At 56.5% G+C, this 20,343-nt stretch overlaps 1 protein-coding gene across 1 annotated transcript in view; it reads right to left on the reverse strand.

The window, feature by feature from the left end:
* GRID1 (glutamate ionotropic receptor delta type subunit 1) overlaps positions 1 to 20,343 on the reverse strand; it is a 589,948-nt gene that overhangs the window by 8,594 nt on the left and 561,011 nt on the right. The window contains exons 14-15 of the mRNA XM_081105443.1: positions 6,946 to 7,112; positions 1,323 to 1,563 (exon numbers count right to left, since the gene is read on the reverse strand). Of these exons, the coding sequence (XP_080961569.1) occupies positions 1,323 to 1,563; positions 6,946 to 7,112 (408 nt within the window). The remainder of the gene's footprint in view (positions 1 to 1,322; positions 1,564 to 6,945; positions 7,113 to 20,343) is intronic.

A 20,343-nucleotide genomic window follows, 5' to 3' on the forward strand; every position in this document is an offset into this window, starting at 1 on the left:
CACATTCACACTCACACCCCCACACTCATATACAGTCACTCACACACTTATACAGTCACACACATTCACACATACCCTCTCACACACACACTCACACACGCTCTCACACACACTCACCCTCACAGCCCTGCATTCTGGCTGTCCAGGCTGAGACTGTCGCTAAACACTAGACTAGGGTGTGAAGGGACGCGACCTGAGCAGACAGGGCTTCCAGTCCAGAAGAATGACTCTCGCTGAACCTGGCTCCCCAGGAACATTCTGAGGCTGAGCCTGCTCGGGGTCCCAGGGCGGCACCTCCCTGCCTGTGCGACGCACCCTCCTGTGGAGTCTCTCCCTTCCCCTGACCTGAGGGGAATTTGCACAAAGGAAATGGGCTTTGGGCTTCGGTTTTAAAGAACAAGCCATGGGGAGTGGATCCACGAGGCCCTGTCCGCCCAGCCCTACAGGAGCGGCTCCAAGACACGCCGCTGGCCCTGACGCTCTGCGCGCACAGGCCCGCGGGGAGGAGCCCCTCACCACCAGCTGCCAGCCGCACAGCCTAATGCCCGGGTGTGGCCGTCCTGCTTCTCCGGGCGGCGGAGCCATGGCTGTGCTGCCCCTTTGGTCTTGGTGCTGGTTCCTCTACTGCGTCTTGTTTGAAATTCAGACCTGCGTGTCTCCACCTGAACTGGAAGAGGGACGGTGGCTCCAGAAGCAGCTGGGTGTATATGGCCGCAGCGACGGCCTGTGATGGCCGTGTAGCCTTACCAAGCCCCACTCCTCACCACCCTCCCTTAGAGAAGTTGTCTCCAGGGGACCTTAATGAAAACTTCACACACAAAAAAGAGCTTGAAGAAGAGCAAAAACCCAGGAGAAGGAAGTGTGAAGGCAGAGCCAGCTTGAGGCTGGTGAGGGCAGGAAGGGGCAGCTGGGGGCTGCGGGGCTCCCAGGGCTGGGTGTGCCTGCAGGAGGGCGGGCCAGGCTCCGCAGGCCAGGAGGGAGGAAGGAAGGGGGGTAGGGGCAGGGCCAGCCCCCTCCACTGGGTTGGGTGAGAAGCCCAGGAGAACCAGGCTGGGCCCTGCAGATGGGCACGGGCGGCAGGGTGTGCCCTCCTGCGTGGTTCAGGCTGTGCCCGCTCTTCAGGAAAAGTCAGCGGCCATGGCTGCTGCCTTGGCACTTTGTTGGACATGAAAACACCCCCTACATGTGGTCTCTGGCTTTAAAATCAAAATGAAACAAAGACACCGTCCTCCCCCATGTGCACCGCTGTCTATGGCAGGAGCCTGGACCAAAAGTGCCCGCCGCCACCCAGGACTCCCAGCCTTGGCAGGGCCCGCACGGACCTCCTTGGGGGTCTCCTGGCGGCACCGGTTGCTGGTCCACCACAGCTCCAGGGCGGCCACCAGGCAGGCGAGGAGGAGGCCGACAGCCAGGATGCAGAAGACGCCGGCGAAGCTGTGCAGCTTGAGGGCCCTGCCGTCGGCCTGGGCGCCGGCGTGGCTGGTGAGGTCGCAGCGGCCTGTGCGCGGCCACCACTTCTGCTTCAGCACGTCCAGGTCCCCGGTGTCTTGCAGCTCCAAGATTCTGCAAGACAGGATACATGCACATGAGCCACAGGTCCTGACCCTCTGCCCTCAGCAGCCCCACCACACAGGGTGCGTCATCAGCCGCTCTGGCCCCTGCCTTTCCCGCCCATCTGCTCCTCACTGTGTGTGCACTTCCCAAAACACAGGTCTGGCTTTGTCCCTCTCCTCCTCAAAAGCCTCCAGACCCTCTCCACTCCCCACCCCACCCGTCCCACCTCCCAAGGATGAGGTCCGAGGGAAAGCACACCGAGCCTCAGGTGGGCCCTGGGCGTGAGGAGCGGGAGCTGGCAATGCAGAAGGGGTGAGCCACACACTCAGCTGCGGACTGAGGGGTCATGCTCACAACAAGATTTCTTTCGAGCTTCAATCACTGTATCCTAAGTTGCTCCCATAAGATTAGCCAAATCACTCACTCATTCACTGTGCCAAGTATGATGTTCTCCATGCTGAGCTTCTGAGACACACACACACACATACACACACAAACACATACACACACACAAACAAGTAGAGCAGTCAGAGTGGAGTCAGAAGCTGTGCCCAACACGATGGGATGGAGGCAGATGCTGCGAGTGGGGCTTCGGGACGGTGGCCTGAACGGGAGCGTTAGGAACCCTCAGCAAGGAGGTGACAGGGAGCTGGAACCCTGAAGGATGATTAATCACATGCATCCAGCACATCCTATGTGTTAAGAAGGTTCTGCCCAGCTGGTGTGGCTCAGCTTGTTGAGCATCGTCCTGTGCACCCAGAGGTCATGGTTAGATTCCAGGCCAGGTCGGGCACATGCCAGGCCCGGGCTCCATCCCCAGGAGGAGGCATGCAAGAGGCAGCCGGTCAGTGTTTCTCTCATGGATGTTTCTCTCTCGCTACCTCTCCCTTCCTCTCACTCTAAAATCAATACAAAATATTTTAAAAAAGAAGAAAAGTTCTGAGTGCTTCATCAATCGTGTTTAATTCTCCTGTCAACCCTCTGAGATGGTTACTTCCATTGAGGCACAGAGAGATGAGCTCTCTTGCCAAGCCCCGTGATGGCTGGCAGCCTTCGCATTCCAGAAGGAGAAGGCAGGGCCTCGGGCGGGGCAGGTGTGCAGCCCAGCACTGACAGAGGCTGCCGCGCTGAAAGGCCGTGGGCGCTGACCAGTCCACATGCCAGTCCTTGCGGTACGTTCTAGTGGTTCTTCCCACACTGGTTCCACTGCTGAGACCTGGGCTCTGATCTAGATGACCTGCCACAGCTGCAGTTAGAAAGTGGCCAAGCTCCTCTTCAGGGCCGAGTCATGCTGGCCCGAGAGGCCCTGGTCTCCTGGGCCCCAGGCTGCTGCATGCAGGTCACCTGCGCTCTTGGGGGTCTGGCTCAGGGGGGATGCTGACCGAGCCCCACTCTCCTACTCACGCTGCAATAGCAGGCCGGCTGCCTAGTTTTGCTGATGTGTTTCCTTTTGGCTCCTTGTAACTGTTTGCATTTTTTATGCCCAATATTATTCCAGGGTGAATGCAAGGCAATTTACAAAAAAACATCAAATAAAACACATAACAAACAAATCAAAAAGAAAATGCAAATATATCAGCAACAGAGGAAAGATAAGCAAGTCACAGGCACAGCCCGACTCCTGGAACGAGGCTGGCTGAACGCCCCCATGGTGACCCCCACTGCTCCCAGGAAGCCAGCGGAGCAGCCTCTGCCAAGCGGTCCTCCTATTTTCCAGACAGAGAATGGCAGGCGCCTTCCTCCAGCCAGGAGCGGAGCCGCTGCTGCAGGCCCCGTAAGCGCCCTGAGCGGCGAGCGTGTACTGAACGCCCACTCCGAGCGCCTGCTCCCAGCCCGCCGCACCTCGCACCTCGGCTGTGGCTGTGGGCCCCGCGCTTTGCAGAGCAAGAGGCGCAAACAGAGGAAATGTTAGCCCGGGACGGGGTGGGGGGGGCCGTGACTCCAGAGCAGACAGAGGCCTGCTGTTCGCAGGACACCTTTTTGGCTGTGAAGGGCACGGAGGGCTCTGGGGACCTGCCCCTCGCTCTCCAGGCCGCCTGGCCGGGGACAGCCACGGTCTGCACACACGCAGGCCCTTCCGGAGCCAGCAGCACCGTCAGTCACCCGGAGGTCTGAGCACCCGCACGCAGCACCCGTCGCCCGGCAGGAGGGTGCACCCGGCCCAGGGGGCTGCAGTACAGACGACAAGAAGCTCAGGAGCCAGCACAGCCCCGGGACTCGCACCTACTCAGAGCACAAGGCCTTCGAGGGGAGCAGAGTGACAAGTCCTTTCTCGCCAGAACAAAGGACACTGGACTGGCCAGTTTTGCTCCTGGTGACCCCGGGTCGGGAGCAGCCCACGGGCCTCTGCTGGGAGACACTGTGTAGAGCCCGGGGCCAGCAAGTGCAGGGGGAAAGCGCAGGCCCAGCCCAGGGCAGCCTGCTTCTCGGGGACCCATCCCGACTGGGTCCTGCTCCACCACAAAACACACCGCCTTCCTTCTGAATCCTCCTTAGTTATGGGGTGAGCACCCCCTCCCCACCACCTCCTCTGGGTGGGGTACCCTCAGGTCCCCCTCCGACCTCCTTTGAGACCCCGTTGCCCTGACTCCACTGAACAATCCCAGGATGCGATGACAAGGGACCACGGGTCTGGCTCTCTCCTCCAGTGCAGGGAGGGTGACCCCAGCAGGCTTCCAGGAGACCTCTGGCAGGGTGTGCACAAGGCCCTGGGCTCCTCCTGCCAGGACCCTGTGCCTCCTTGAGCTCTGTTGGGGGCACATAAGCTACCTGGTGGGTAGCTGGGGGGGGCAGCAGGGGAGGCCAGTTGGGGCAAGCAGGCTGGCAGTGAGGGGCAGTTGGGCGTGATCAGGCCAGCGGGAGGGGCAGTTTGGCACAAGCATGCTGGCAAGGGTGGGGGCGGGGGCAGTTGGGGCCCAGCAGGCCAGCAGGCGAGCAGGCTCCCCTTGACCATTTGCTGGGGAGAGGTGCCCACAGGTTGATGGTCTGTGGAATGCCCTGGGCTTCCTGTCTCAGAAAACCAACTGGGCAAACCTCAGGAACACCAGTGGGTTGTGCACCTGGAGAGAAGCCATTCTGTCTTCATGCCTAATCTGGGCAATTGAGCACCACCTCCTCCTCCCCTCCTCCTCCCCCTCCTCCCTCCCCCTCCTCCTCCCCTCCTCCTCCTCCCCCTCCTCCTCCCCTTCCTCCTCCTCCCCTTCCTCCTCCTCCCCCTCCTCCCCCTCCTCCCCTCCTCCTCCTCCCCCTCCTCCCCCTCCCCCCCCCCCCCTCCCCCTCCTCCCCCTCCTCCCCCTCCCCCTCCTCCCCCTCCCCCCCCTCCCCCTCCCCCTCCCCCTCCCCCTCCCCCTCCCCCTCCCCCTCCTCCCCCTTCCTCCTCCTCCTCCTCCCCCTCCTCCCCCTCCTCCCCCTCCTCCCCCTCCCCCTCCTCCTCCCCCTCCCCCTCCCCCCCTCCCCCTCCTCCCCCTCCCCCTCCCCCTCCCCCTCCCCCTCCCCCTCCCCCTCCTCCCCCTCCTCCCCCTCCTCCTCCTCCTCCCCCTCCTCCCCCTCCCCCTCCCCCTCCTCCCTCTCCTCCTCCCCCTCCTCCCCCTCCTCCCCCCCTCCCCCTCCTCCCCCTCCTCCCCCTCCCTCTCCTCCTCCTCCTCCTCCTCCTCCTCCTCCTCCTCCCCCTCCTCCCTCTCCCCCTCCTCCTCCTCCTCCCCCTCCTCCCTCTCCCCCTCCTCCCCCTCCTCCTCCTCCTCCTCCTCCCCCTCCTCCCCCTCCTCCTCCCCCTCCTCCTCCTCCTCCTCCTCCTCCTCCCCCTCCTCCTCCTCCTCCTCCTCCTCCTCCTCCCCCTCCTCCCTCTCCTCCTCCTCCTCCTCCCCCTCCCCCTCCCCCTCCTCCTCCCCCTCCCCCTCCCCCTCCTCCCCCTCCTCCTCCTCCTCCTCCCCCCTTGTCATTTCTCTCTGCTCCGGGAGCAAAGGGAGGCATAGGGTGTCTGCTTCATGAAAAGCTACAGTAAACCCCAAGCCTCATCTCACTTCATTAGTTCCACCCCTTTTTCCAGTTTTGCACACGAGTCTCTGATGGGGGAGTCAGAGGCCCTCCTCAGCCTTTCCAGATGGGGCTCACCTGCCTGTGATGAGAAGACCCCAGTCCAAACCCAGGAGGCAGGAGAAGGAAGGGAAGAGCCTGAGATCCAACGCAGCATGGGCCAGCCCTGGGGCAGGGAGGCTGCTGCTCTCTTCCAACTCCCAGGGAGCGGCAGGTGAGCCTCGGTGGGTGAGCCCGGTGTCTGCTCCCCTGAGGGCCTCAGGGTGCTGCTCTGATGATCTCTAACGACACTTGCCCTCCTCATGGGTGACCCTCGGTGCTGGAATGAGGGCACCAATCGGGCCACAGGGGCTGACCCCACGCCTGTCCACCAGGTGGGCCTTTTCCCTCGGCACTTCAGCCACATTTTGGGTTTGGGCACAGCCAGCCCTTCTGGACGCCTCTCTGGGCTCCAGTTCTGCCCCCTTCACCCACCAGGATGACACCTCACTGACAGGTGTGAGTGGTGGGCTTCTGGCTGAGACATCCTGGGGACAAGAGCTCCTGTGAACAGGCTGGCCACTGGCAAAGCCCCTGAGCTTCTCCACTTCCACCCCCAGGAAGGCCAGCCCCTGGCCAAGGACCGCGGTACGCTCCTGTGGCGGAACCCGGGGATGACGAGAGAAGGTTGTCCTCCAGGAGACTGGCCAGGTGTGCAGACAGAGCCTCTAGAAACCGTCACGCCCAGGAGCCAGACGTCAGGGTCACGGGGTGCACTCGTGCCAGCAAACCACCCTGGAAGTCTGGGCCAGCGCAGGCTGGACCCGCTGCTTCCACACAGCCCTCGGCGCCTCCTCCCCACCCTTCGCTGGTGGCGAGGACCAGGGTGCTGATCTGGGCGACGGGAAGCAGCAGCGTCTGCCCAGTCCACAGGCACAGCACCACGGAGCCTGCGCTCCTCTGACCAGCCCTCTGCTTCGTGTCCACGGTGACTCTTCCTACTTTGCATTTATCTTAAGAAGTAATTGTTGGGCCCTTGCCAGACCCAATTACTTATTCATTTAATTTAAATGACTGGGTAACTCCTACTCATCCTTCAGGCTGCAAGGCCTCTCCTCTGGGAGGCCCCCGGTCTCCTGCTCCGGGGTGTCCTCTGTGGTCCCTGCTGCTGGCCCCGCCCTCCCACACGGCTGCCAGCGAGAACAGCACCCCCTCTCCTGGAGCCCGGCCCGGCCCGGAGCCCGCTGGGATGGGGGGAGCAAGCAGTGCACAGGTCGGCACCAAGGAGAGGGGGTGAATAGACAAGTGTGCGCTGACTCTCATCGCCTGGAGCAGGTCACCTCCAACCCCAGGCCCCGGGCTGCCTGACGAGGTGCCCACCTCTGGGAGAAGAGGTCCCGGTAGGGGCTGCCGTGCTGCAGGGCGATGCCGTAGCCCTTGCTGCTGACGCTGTTGCTGACCACAGTCACCGCGCAGTCGTCGTCGGTCAGGGCCGCGTACTCCACCACCGCCACGTCCCACAGGAAGGCGTAGTTCCCCTTCTTTGCCTGAAAGAGAAGACCGCGCAGTCAGCCAGGCCAGCCTGCTGTATCCCTTCAGGCAGCGAGGCTCCTCGATGGTGGGACTTGAGGGGCCTCCGAGATCGCCCCCCTGCCAGCCAGCACCGTGCACTCTCCTGGTGCTCTGGCCGCAGGTCCGCCACACCACGCCGACCCCACGACTCCACGGCTGGCTGGGGTCGGACAGATGGGGTGATGCCGCCTCTGCAGGCTCCGTGCCCACACCTCAGGGCACAGACCTACCCTCAGCACTGGCTTGCCCTGGCCCCAGGGAACTGAGATTTTTCCCACCAGAGATCTAGGGGGAGCATAGAAGCTTCCATTTACTATTTATCCATGGAAGCTGGCTGAGCCCTGCTGGGTGGACAGGGGAGATGCCCCAGGCTCAGCGCTCCCAGGGGCTGTGACTCACCATCTAAGTCAGACACTTGTGATGGGTGAAGCACAGTAACCTCCATCTTGTATAAAACTGCTGTTTGAAATTCTCTGCTACTGTGAGATAGCCCTTGCTCTGTAAACTCTGTCATTTTTAGACCTATTTTATAGGTCTCGTATTCTATAAAATAACTGTTTTAGCTTGAATAATAGAAAAAGATAAAAACTTAACTGTCTGACCTTGCAAGCTAGCCATCTAACGTAATGGACTAATACTGATAATAATTCCCGTATTCTTATGCCAAATGTTTGTTCTTTATGTGTCCAAGACTGCAAACTGTCTGTATCAATAACTCACACAGAGCCCTTTGTAAAACCTGCAGACAAAGAAGCTCGAAAGGTATAAATACAAAACACTTCCTCTGTGTCTTCATCAGAGATCTGGAAGAAACACCTCCCTCTGGGCTGCGCGTAATGAACGATTCCTAATTAATTGGCTCATTAAGGTGTCTTGTATCTCACTCGCTGATTTACGACACAACATGGGGAGGAACCATGGAGGATGGGGTCCTGCTGTTAGGGTGTCTGCCTGGGTTTCTGCCACTGGCCTTTCACTGCCCACACAAGAGAAGCCACGTCACACACATGCCCCGCCGTCCGCCTCCCTCGCACGCGCTCCCAGAGCCAGAGCTCTGCCTGTGCCGGAGGCCGGCGCACGGAAGAAGTGTGAGCTGCTTTGCATTTTGGAAGGAGAGGCAGTCGACACTGTCCCTTGGCCAACTTTTAAAACAGAGCAGGGTGTTCTCAGTGCAGCCAAGTCTGGTTTATTCCCACGGAGAGCATGTGCTTGCTCTCTGCCCTCTCCCCGCGCCTCCCGCGGGAGCTGGGAGACGCAGGCCGGGCTGGTGGGGAGGCCGATACACCGCAGGAAGGCCCGGTGGCAAGCGGCAGCTTCATCGCGCTGTCAGCGTGTCCCTGTCTCCCTCCTTGAGTCTTTGTCCACTGAGACTCTCCGAAGGGAATCACCGCTGCCTCCATGAAGCTGGTCGAGACTGGACTCCTTTTGGGGCCTGGAGTGCCTGGGCCAGCATGGCTCATTTTCTCACCAGCAGCTTCCCATCGGGGGGTGTGGACAGCATGTGGCACTCCCGGAACAGGCTGTGCCCAGCGCGCACGATGCTGCCCAACAGTCCTCTAAGAAATGACAAGCCCGTACCACCCAGAGCTTCACCTCGGGAAGCAATTCCAGGAAGTCAGACCCTCACTCCCGGCCACGCCAATTCCAGAAGTCCCTAAAGCACTTTGCAAAGTCACCTCATCTCTCCCCTCCCCGTGGGAGGTAGCAGTCTGTGAAATTCTTTCCTGCTGGCAAACGCGTTTTCTCAAGGAAAGACACATTGTCCGCCTCTTAGCAATGAAGTTTTTCAGCAAAATGTTGACTTATGGCCTGATATCTGGCTTTAGCCTGAGGGAGGCATTTTTCATCCACATGTGCAATTCACCATGACAATCAGACAGTTATTTGTGTGATTTCAAAAGGGCATGTCTTGCTGAAGGAAGAATTAAGATTATGTTTCCGTCTACCTTTCAGGTAATTCCACAAAGGAAAAGGAAAGGCGCTGGGCCAGCCGGTGGACACACGCGGACGGCAGCGGCCCGGCCCTGTGGATGGCACCCCCTCTCCTCCGGGCCCAGGCAGGGCGGCTCCGGTTTGGGCTACGTGACAGGTGAGCCCAGTCCCCTGAAGGGAGTGCATTTATAGTCCTGCCCGCTCAGCCATGTCCCAGCTGCAAGCCCTGCCGCCAGCAGGTGGGCAGCCTTCCTCTCTGGCTGCTGTGGGCTCGGACCTCCGCCTCCTCACTTGTAAGCAGGGACTCAGTTTCCTAGGGCCGTGGTCGGCAACTGCGGCTCGCGAGCCACACGTGGCTCTTTGGACCCTTGAGTGTGGCTCTTCCACAAAATACCACATGCGGACGCGCATGTACAGTGCGATTGAAACTTTGTGGCCCATGCACAGCAGCCGGTATTTTGTGGAAGAGCCGGTATTTTGTGGAAGAGCCACACTCAAGGGGCCAAAGAGCCGCGTGTGGCTCGTGAGCCACGGTTTGCCGAGCCTCAGTTTGCAGACCACTGTCCTAGGGTATCTCTTACGTCTGCTTCCAGAGGCACAGGCTGACCCAGAGCTGCCGGCACCGGCAGAGCAGGGACCCGAGGGGCCGCTGGGCCGCAGCCTGCACTCGGGCTGAGTCAGGGGCCCTGACTCCCATGGAACACTGTCTCCCCAGCCTCCCTCCCGCCTTCCTCAGCGCCCTCCGGCTTCCTGGCTCCTCTCTCGGCTCCCTGCAGAGGACAGTGCAGCACCGGGACCTCCTGGGTGTCTCAGGTTCACGAGTTCCAATGGCAACCTTCTGGAAGCCATGAAGGCCACCTGGGCATTCTGCAAAGCTCCCACTCTCCCCGCTGGGCCACAGGCCTGCATGCGCCAGAGGCTCCTTAGCGCGGACTGTTCTTGGACATCCCAGACTCTGAGAAGCCCACACAGTCCGCCCATCATGACTGTGCCCCACCAGGGACCCCGTCTTGCCCCATGCAGAATGAGCAGGACACCCCAACTTCCAAGATGCAGCTCCTCCTTGTCGGATCAGAACCATTCCTCACGTGTCCCTGGTAATCATGTGCCCACCTTCTTACTCGATGCTGCTACCCACTAGCTCTGGTTTCTCCATGTGGAAGGACAGCAAATGGACCGTATGCCTCCAAGGAGCTGAGCCTTTCCTCGGGCTCCGCCCTATAGCTCCTCCTCCTCCTTCTTTCCTGAGTAGGAGCATTTACCCCACTTTGCTCAGAGGTCCAGCTTCCTCCCTGTGGGCCCAGCCCATCCACCCTCTCCTCCCCTGGGAAGGCGTTCCTGCCCTCCCCCACCTCCCCCAGCTCCACGTTGGAGGCCTGTCCACTTTGAGACGGTTTCCTGTCCTACTTTAGTAACTGCTCCTTTTTGCTGCGGGTTTTCCCGTCTCTTGGGAAGACAAACTTTACTCCCTTCTCAATTGTGCTCCATCAGCTGTTCCTCCAGGGCGAGAAGGGTGAATCCAGCCCCCACCCAGGAGCTGGGCGCCTGGGCCAAGCGACACAACAGACCATTAGAGTTGGCTATTTGGCCACTTCCTGTTCATTCCAGCTCATTCTTCCTTGGGCCTCTCAGTCCCGTTCCTCCCCTGCTTCCCAGGTGGCTGGGGGAATGAATGGGGAGTGCTGACTATTCACAAATATATCGTTGATGTAGATACCCTGATGCCTAAAGGACAAAGTGACCTCATAGATTTGTGTTCTGCATTACAACAACAACAACAAAATACTGTATTTCACCTCCTTAGTGGGTTAGATGGCCTTTACCAGGCTTGCTCATTTACAATATTCAATGTATTCCTCATTTCTAATTAGGGACTCAGCACATGTCTGCGTGTGCCTCAGTATGTTTGAGTGCAGCTGGTGGAAAGTAAGGCTGGATCAAGGCCTGGGAACCAGCCAGCCCTTCCACACCTGGAGCTCTCCACAAGCCCAGGTGCCCTTCACCCCTCACACCTGCAGCTCTACACAAGCCCAGGTGGCCTTCAGCCCTCACACCTGGGGCTCTCCACAAGCCCAGGTGGCCTTCAGCCCTCACACCTGGGGCTCTCCACAAGCCCAGGTGGCCTTCAGCCCTCACACCTGGGGCTCTCCACAAGCCCAGGTGGCCTTCAGCCCTCACACCTGGGGCTCTACACAAGCCCAGGTGGCCTTCAGCCCTCACACCTGGGGCTCTACACAAGCCCAGGTGGCCTTCAGCCCTCACACCTGGGGCTCTACACAAGCCCAGGAGGGCAAAGAAAGCAGGAGCGCTCCAGGCCAGCTCTGGGTCCTGGGAGTGGAGCCCCGGTTCCTCCAGGAGCTAGGAAAAGCATTTGCAGGTCCATTTGCAGTGGAGGTCTGAAAGGTAACATAGCCTAGAAATGCAATTTGCTGCCTCCACACGTGTTTTTAACATTGATAGTGCCCAGGGTTAGTGAGGATTTGATAATGTGGGCGAGGTCCTCCATGACACTGGGCATCGCAGGTGGCACAATCTGTCGGCAGATGAGGTGGCAAACACAGCGTGACTATCTGAGCTGCTCACCATCTCTACCCTGGCAACTGCGCCTTTAACCGGAAACGTAAGGCATGGGCATCTCTGTATCTTAAAGACGGAACAATTGTTCTAAATCCAATGTTGCCTATAAGTAAGCATGGGAACAGTTTCAACATTTAATTTAGGAAATAATCTAATAAATTATGGTTCACACGTTACATGGGGATTTGTGCAACAGATAGTAATTATAAAGACCACTCAGAAAGACAGAAACGCCTATAAATGAAAGGGGTGGAGATGGGTACACTGTCACTGCTGTTCTCTATACACGTGAAATGTGATGTGCCCACAGGTGGGCAGGAGCCCGTCTGGCATGGCTCAGTGGTTGAGTGTCGACCTATGAATCAGGAGGGCAGGGTTTAAGGTCAGGGCAAGGTCAGGGTTCAAGGTTTCAGGCCCGACTCCCAGTGTGGAGCATGCAGGAGGCAGCCAATCAATGTTTCTCTCTCATCATCAATGTTTCTCTCTCTCTCTCTCTCTCTCTCTCTCTCTCTCTCTCTCTCTCTCTCTTTCTCTCTCTCTCTCTCCCTCTCACTTCCTCTCTGAAATCAGTCTATATATATAAAGGATTATTACAAACCTGAGTGGGATCAGTGATGAGTCTTAGGACAAAGTGATTAAAATGTCTTCTTTAACCCTGTTATACAAGCTAAGACATCACCCAGTCCATAGGCACCAAATCTGACCTTCCTCTCCCTGTGGGCCTGGGCACTGGAGGCACCTTGCCCATCTGTGGAACACAAAAGCCGCAGACCTCCCCCTCTGGCACTGCCCTAGATGCTGCCCAGCATGGGGGGGGGGGGGGCGTCTCCTTTACACAACTGACCTGCCTCTAAAAGTTTCCCTCCTTTCACTCTCCCCTTTCCCTAAAAAAAGGAAAGAGAAAAGAAAAAGAAAACAGCAGGCACTGAGTCCACACATAAAAAGAACAGACACGAGGACTTTGGAGAAGGAGAGAAGAGCAGCTCTGGCATTAGAGAAGCCAAGGGCGTCAGCCATCCATCCCCGGACCTGGCAGCGCAGGCAGCCTTCCTTCCTGCACACAGGTCCACGCAATCCCTGAAGTCACTCCATCCCATCCACGCACACGCTAAGGGGGACAAATGGAAAGGGACCGAGACCATGAGGGGTCTGGCCCCGGGCATGCAGGGACACCGTCAGTGACCGGAGGAAGGCTGGGCACCATAAACCAAGCCCTGAGTGAGGAGACCGGGGCTCGCCATGCCCTCGCTGCTAAGCAAAGGAGACTGAAGCGCCCCTCACTGCGCGGTCTGCTGCTCAGAGGCACGCAGAGCACAGTCCTGCAGACAGCAGCCTTCCCAGGCGCCATGGCCTCCGTCTCCATCCTGCCTGCCTGTGGGCCGCAGCCGCACTGCTCCCAGCCCAAGAATGCGTGCTGCCAGCGCCAAGCAGCTTGCCAGGAAGGAGTGCAGGAGAAATCAGGTGTCTGCGGGGCAGGCACAGGAGGGCGTGGGGTACCTGCTGGCGCAGGGCCCTTCAGAACCCAGTAGAATCCCGGAGGGCAGAACTCGAATCCCCTTTTACAGATGAAGTAACTAAGGCTCAGAAAAGTGAAGTAACTTGTCCCTGATAAACCCAGACAGTGAGTAGCAGAGCCAGCAGCATGGTCTGGGCGTCCGTCTGCTTCATGAGGTGGTGCTCCCCTCTGCCCACTGGGGAATTGCTCTCCTGCACCCCAGGGAGCTGTGGACGGAGAGGGAACCATGCCCGCGCAGCTTGGGTGGGGCCTCTGGACGCTGGGGACTCGGAAACCTAAGGCCCCTCAAGTCCTTTCACCGCCCAGTGGCAAGCAACTGCCTCTCCCTGTCCACCAGGCACCCCAACAAAGCAGAGCCTGACCCTCTCTAGCGCCCCGTCGCATAGCTCGCTCCTCTGGTTGCATAGCTACAGGCAGCCTGAACCCTGGCGCAGTCACGCCTGTCCCGTTCCCTGTGCCAAGTCACCAGGCTGCCTGCAGTCTGCTGGTGGGAGTGGGCGGGAGTGGGATTTCGGCAATGGCGATTTGAGCTGGTGAGTGCCAATCTTAGAGGATGTTACGGCTACTATGGGGTCTACAGGAGACAGCTGCTCAGGGAATGAGCAGCCTGGGCCCTGGACCCCAGCTGTGTGAATTGAACCCAGCCCCTCCCCCTGCTGGCAGTGGGAGTGCAGCGGGGGCTGGGCACCGGCCTCAGCCCCATGGGGTGTGAAGGGTTCCAGTGAGGATCTCAGGCCTCAGTACATGGGGTGCAGAGGGTAAGTGCAGGTAAATGACCAGTACGACAGCGTTTATGGTAAAGAGCCATTGGAACAGGATGTGTACACGGTGGCCCTTCACAATTACTGTGTGAGCTTTCTGTTTATGAAGAATGGAAACAAGCTGATGCCACATGGGGACCTCCGCACTCTCCTGTGCCCCAGGCCGCGTTTCCTGCAGCTCAGCAAGCGTTTCTCCTGCGGTGGCCGCTGTGCCAGGCTCTTCTTGGAGCACCATGTGGTGAAGGTGCAGGTTTCTGGATGGAGACCGACCCACCGCCACAGCCCGCTCTTCTGCAGACCTGTAGTTTGGGGCTGGTCACCGCCTCCTGGAGGAGGTGCTGAATGTGGAATTATTATTATTATTAACTGGTGTACCAGTAAATAATGGCGGATTTTGTAATCAAAGAAAACACGATAATTTCAAGAGAAACATCAAAAGTGCTTTATTCAAAGTAATGTCCATCGCTAGCTACACATTTCCCCCATCTTTCAGGTAATTTGTGGATACCGTCCCAATAGAACTTTCCTTGTTTTGAGTCAAATCATTCAGAGACCCAGTTTTCCACTTCATATGTTTTGAAGTGCTGCTCAGAAAGTGCATGTCCCATCGGTCGGAACAAGTGGTAATCTGAAGGAGCAAGGTCTGGTGAATACAGCAGGTGGGTTAATACTTCCCAGGCAAGATCTTTTAACGTGTCTTTAACTGGTTTTGAAGTGTGTGATGGTGTGTCATCATGAAGTTAAATTACTTTGCCGTGTCTTCTGGAACATTCTGGTTGTTTCAGCATCAAAGCATGGTTCAAATTGATTATTTGTTGCTGGTAGTGATCAGTATTAATGGTTTCACCTGGTTTTAGAAGCTCATAATACACCACACCTTCCTGATCCCACCAAATGAAAAGCATTGTCTTCTTTCTGAAGCGATTTGGCCTTGCAGTCGATGTTGATGGTTGACCTGGATCAACCCATGATTTTGTGCATTTGGGATTCTCAAAATAAATCCACTCTTCATTGCCAGTCACAAATCAATGGAAAAAGACTTTCTTTTGTGCCATTGAAGCAACATTTTACTGATGACTTTTTGGTTTTCCATTTGTCTTTCGTTCAGTTGATGTGGCACCCACTTTCCCTCCTTTAAAATCTTTCCCATTGCTTGTAAACGATCAGAAGTTGTTTGCTGAGCAACGTTTAATCTTTCTGCAAGTTGTTTTTGAGTTTGACACGCATCTTCATCCAATAATGCTTGTAATCGTTGGGCTTCAAACTTTTTCGGTTGACCTGGACGTTCTTTGTCTTTCACATCGAAATCACCACTTTTAAAGCATTTAAACCAGTTTTCACAAGTATCTTGAGATGGAGCATGTTCACCACAAGCTTCCTGAAGTATTCAGCAGCACTTTTCTTCAAAATAATGAATTAAAACTTTCTGCAAATGCTCTTTTTTTGGCATGAAATTCGACATTTTTTAGCATAAAAATATCTGTGATGTTAACACCTTCTGAAAATTTGACATATGAAGTTTTGAAGCTTGCTGTCAATACAACAAAATAGCATACGTATCAAATTGCATATATATCAACATCTGTGTAACTCCGCAGATGTTGAAAAAATCCGCATTATTAACTGGTACACCTAGGACGCAAGGCACATCCCTGCACAGCCAGGCTCCACACAAGCTCCGCCTCCTCTCCCTCCTCCTCCATTCAGGTCAACCTGGCAGCTGTTAGTGCAGCATCTGCTCTCCTTCCGAGAAGTCTGACATTGCACCCACCAGGGACACCGGGCCCACAGACAACCTCCAGCAGGCAGAGGACACGCCAGTGTCCAGTGATTTGTCAAAAGTTCTAATTGTCCAAAGACCATGATAAACAACATTCTAATCTGAGCTACTCCATAGGAAGGATTAAGAATGTTCTAAAAAAAAGTAAACTGGCTGGCCTAGACATTTCCACAAGGTTACAGCGAGAAAAGACACAGAATGCAAAAGGTCGTCCTGGGAAGGAAACAGGCTAAGCAGGACGGACACTCGTGTGGCCTACGTCCCAGGACAAGCAGAGGGACTAGCCCTCCAGTGCTCCCTGCAGGCACACAGCAGGGGGCGGTGCTCCCTGCAGGCACACAGCAGGAGGCAAGAGGCAGTGCTCCCTGTATACGCACAGTAGAAGGCAGTCCCCAGGCCATTCCTTGCACTGCCCAGGCACAGTACCTGGCACACAGTTGGTGCTGAATAAATGTGTGAAGAACTGAAGGGATGAATGCTAACCTCTGAGAAACCTGCACCTTGAATCAAAGTGAGCTGGGCAGGTAGGCCTGCTGCCCCCGAGCGCCTCCATGGACAGCATCCACAGGCACCTGGGCCTCTGCCTGAGTCACCTCTAAGATTGCAGAACCAATCAAATCCTAATAAACAGCAATCATAATAAGCACCATCCATTCAAACCTATGTCCGCAACCTTCAGAGGCAGGGGACTTGGCTGGGGGGAGGGGACTTGGCTGGGGGGAGGGGACTCGTCTGGAGGCAGGGGACTCAGCTGGAGGCAGGGGACTCGGCTGGAGGCACGTTCAAATACAGACACTAACCCCGCTCCCCACCCCAGCTGCTCATGCATCAGGTCTAACGCGGGCCCAGGAATTTCATCTCTAACACGTCCTCAGGTCACGCTGTGCTGCTGTCCCAAGGAGCACACTTTGAGAACAGCTGTGTTGAAGTCTGCCCTTCATATCATCTGCAGAGTGACTCTGGGAAGATGTGTTGTTATTCCTGTTTTTCCTATAACTTTGTCCAGGCATTAGTTTGCCTGAGATCACACCTCTGAACAATGAGTGCAAGAACCATGCACCTCCAACTCCCACCCACACCAGGGCCGCACCCAGTTGTCCTCACTGAGCTGTGTCCTGCTTTGAGACCCTCCAGGGGAGACCCTCCAGGAGAGACCCTCCAGGGGAGACCCTCCAGGGGAGACCCTCCAGGTGAGACCCTCCAGTGGTGACCCACCAGGGGAGACCCACCAGTGGTGACCCACCAGGGGAGACCCACCAGTGGTGACCCACCAGGGGAGACCCTCCAGGGGAGACCGTGCAGGTGGACCCAGAAAGGACGGCCTGCAGCGGAGGCCTAGGTCTGCACAGGCTCCTCCCAGTGCCCTCCAGCCACAAGAGTTGGGACCCGCCCTCGGTCTGTGCTGGAAGCGGAGAGAAGCAGTGATGTTGAGGTGATCACAGTTGATACTGGGAGTGTCCCTTACTGTGTGCAGACCATCCCTGCAGCTTTGTCGCACACTCTCATCCTGTGACCCCTGCATGTGGTGTCCTCTGTGGCCTTTTCTAAACACCGCCCTGAGAGCACGGTCCCAGCACTGCCCGGGCTCCGGTGGGACTGCGAGGAGATGCAGCAGGTGGGCACACCCTGAGGAAGGGCCCTCAGGGACCCGAGGCTCAGCAGCAAGCTCTGGGCTCTTCTTGTCAGGGGCTCAGCGGTGGGAAGTCAGAGAATCAGGAAGACTGGCCCCTGGAGGGGCAGGGCTCAACCACAACCTCCATGTAGCCCAGGTGCTGGACCCTCATGATGCAGGGCAGTGCCATTGCCCACGTGACCGGCACTGCCCATGCCCCTCCACACTGCCCATGTGCCCAGCACTCCCCATGTGCCCAGCACTGCCTAGGCCCCTCAGCACTGCTTATGTGATCAGCACTGCCCATGTGCCCAGCACTGCCCATGTGACCAACACTGCCCATGTGACCAGCTGAGGTCTGATACCAGGGCTACTGCACAGGCCCTAGACCTTTTCCCTGGGGAGTCTTGAAATAGTACAGACAGCAAATTCCACTTCTACCCTCACCATTCCCTCACCGTTTCTTTACCTGACCCTTGGGAGGCATGCTTTTTACTGTTCTCTCTCCTCTTCTGGATTTGAGCTAATCCCACCTCTCATCTCTCACTCTCTGCCTCTCTGTCTGTTTCTGCCCATCCTGTTTGTGCATGTGATGTCGCTCTCTCCTCTCCCTCCCTCACACACACACACACACACACACACACACACACACACACACTTTAAAAGGTGGGTTCAAAGCCGATCCTAATCCCTGTGTGCGGGAGCGTGCGGAGCCGCAGAGCCAGCATCCCTGTGGAAACAGCTCCTGCTCAAACAGTTCTCCCGCAGTGAGGATGACAAGGATGGTGGCGGGAATACTAGTCACAGTAATAAGCACGGTATAAGGAGTCCAATAATCTTTGTGCAAATTGTTTAACCTTTCTGAGTTTTGCATTCCTTGTTTTCAAAAGGAAAATTTCATAAAATACCCTCAAGGGTGAAGATAAAATAAACACAATGCCAAATATAATAACTTTTTTATAAATGTTATTTTCTTTCCCTCTCTCTCCCCCTCTTGTTCTTGGACAAACAACATAATACTGACAAAATATAAATAAAAATTGCTAGGAATCTGGCTGAAGCAATAAATCAAAACTGTTTTCAAAAGCAATCACTCCTTGATTTTAATTTATCAAATGACAAACAAGTTCATATGTAAAAACTTAAATCACAAAACCAAAGGCACAAATACTCAGTGGAAGAAATAAAGTGAAATTGCCCGCATTTACAGCCAACTAAAGCGAAGCGATTCAAGCCTGGGTGCAAACTAAACCAAGGGCAGAGGAAATCTGAAAAGTAAAATCCAAGCACATGAGCATCCTCCCACCCCTCTCCTGAGGAGTTTGAAAATCATCAAGTTAACATAGTGGCACCAGTACTGGTTGGATTTCAAAGCTCACCGTAGCAAATTATAATAATCAAAAAAAGTAACTGAAAAATCCGTAACAAGATTTACTTAGCAATACTCAAAACCCAAAGGAAAATAACTGAATAAGAGAGGAACTGTAGGGATTTCCTTGATTCCTGGGCTGTATTAACCCGAACCAATCGGCATCAAACAGAATTAAGAAGCTGGCACTATAAAGGGCAGTGCGGCCAGCTGTTGGGACCCTGCTTCATTAGAGACTAAGGCAGTGTGGCCAGCTGTAGGGACCCTGCTCCATTACAGACTAAGGCGGTGTGGCCAGCTGTAGGGACCCTGCTCCATTACAGACTAAGGCAGTGTGGCCAGCTGTCGGGACCTGCTCCATTACAGACTAAGGCAGTGTGGCCAGCTGTCGGGACCTGCTCCATTACAGACTAAGGCAGCGTGGTCAGCTGTAGGGACCTGCTCCATTACAGACTAAGGCAGTGTGGCCAACTGTCGGGACCTGCTCCATTACAAACTAAGGCAGTGTGGCCAGCTGTAGGGACCCTGCTCCATTACAGACTAAGGCAGTGTGGCCAGCTGTAGGGACCTGCTCCAATACAGACTAAGGCAGTGTGGCCAGCTGTAGGGACCTGCTCCATTACAGACTAAGGCAGTGTGGTCAGCTGTAGGGACCTGCTCCATTACAGACTAAGGCAGCGTGGCCAGCTGTAGGGACCCTGCTCCATTACAGACTAAGGCAGTGTGGTCAGCTGTAGGGACCCTGCTCCAATACAGACTAAGGCAGTGTGGCCAGCTGTAGGGACCCTGCTCCATTACAGACTAAGGCAGCGTGGCCAGCTGTAGGGACCTGCTCCATTACAGACTAAGGCAGTGTGGTCAGCTGTAGGGACCTGCTCCATTACAGACTAAGGCAGCGTGGCCAGCTGTAGGGACCCTGCTCCATTACAGACTAAGGCAGTGTGGTCAGCTGTAGGGACCCTGCTCCAATACAGACTAAGGCAGTGTGGCCAGCTGTAGGGACCTGCTCCATTACAGACTAAGGCAGTGTGGCCAGCTGTAGGGACCTGCTCCATTACAGACTAAGGCAGTGTGGTCAGCTGTAGGGACCTGCTCCATTACAGACTAAGGCAGTGTGGCCAGCTGTAGGGACCCTGCTCCAATACAGACTAAGGCAGTGTGGTCAGCTGTAGGGACCTGCTCCATTACAGACTAAGGCAGTGTGGCCAGCTGTAGGGACCTGCTCCATTACAGACTAAGGCAGCGTGGCCAGCTGTAGGGACCTGCTCCATTACAGACTAAGGCAGTGTGGTCAGCTGTAGGGATCTGCTCCATTACAGACTAAGGCAGTGTGGCCAGCTGTAGGGACCTGCTCCATTACAGACTAAGGCAGCGTGGCCAGCTGTAGGGACCTGCTCCATTACAGACTAAGGCAGTGTGGTCAGCTGTAGGGACCTGCTCCATTACAGACTAAGGCAGTGTGGTCAGCTGTAGGGACCCTGCTCCATTACAGACTAAGGCAGCGTGGCCAGCTGTAGGGACCTGCTCCATTACAGACTAAGGCAGTGTGGCCAGCTGTAGGGACCTGCTCCATTACAGACTAAGGCAGTGTGGTCAGCTGTAGGGACCCTGCTCCATTACAGACTAAGGCAGCGTGGCCAGCTGTAGGGACCTGCTCCA

This window comes from Myotis nattereri, assembly GCF_964212035.1.
Source record: "Myotis nattereri genome assembly, chromosome: 13".
Lineage (NCBI taxonomy): Eukaryota > Metazoa > Chordata > Mammalia > Chiroptera > Vespertilionidae > Myotis > Myotis nattereri.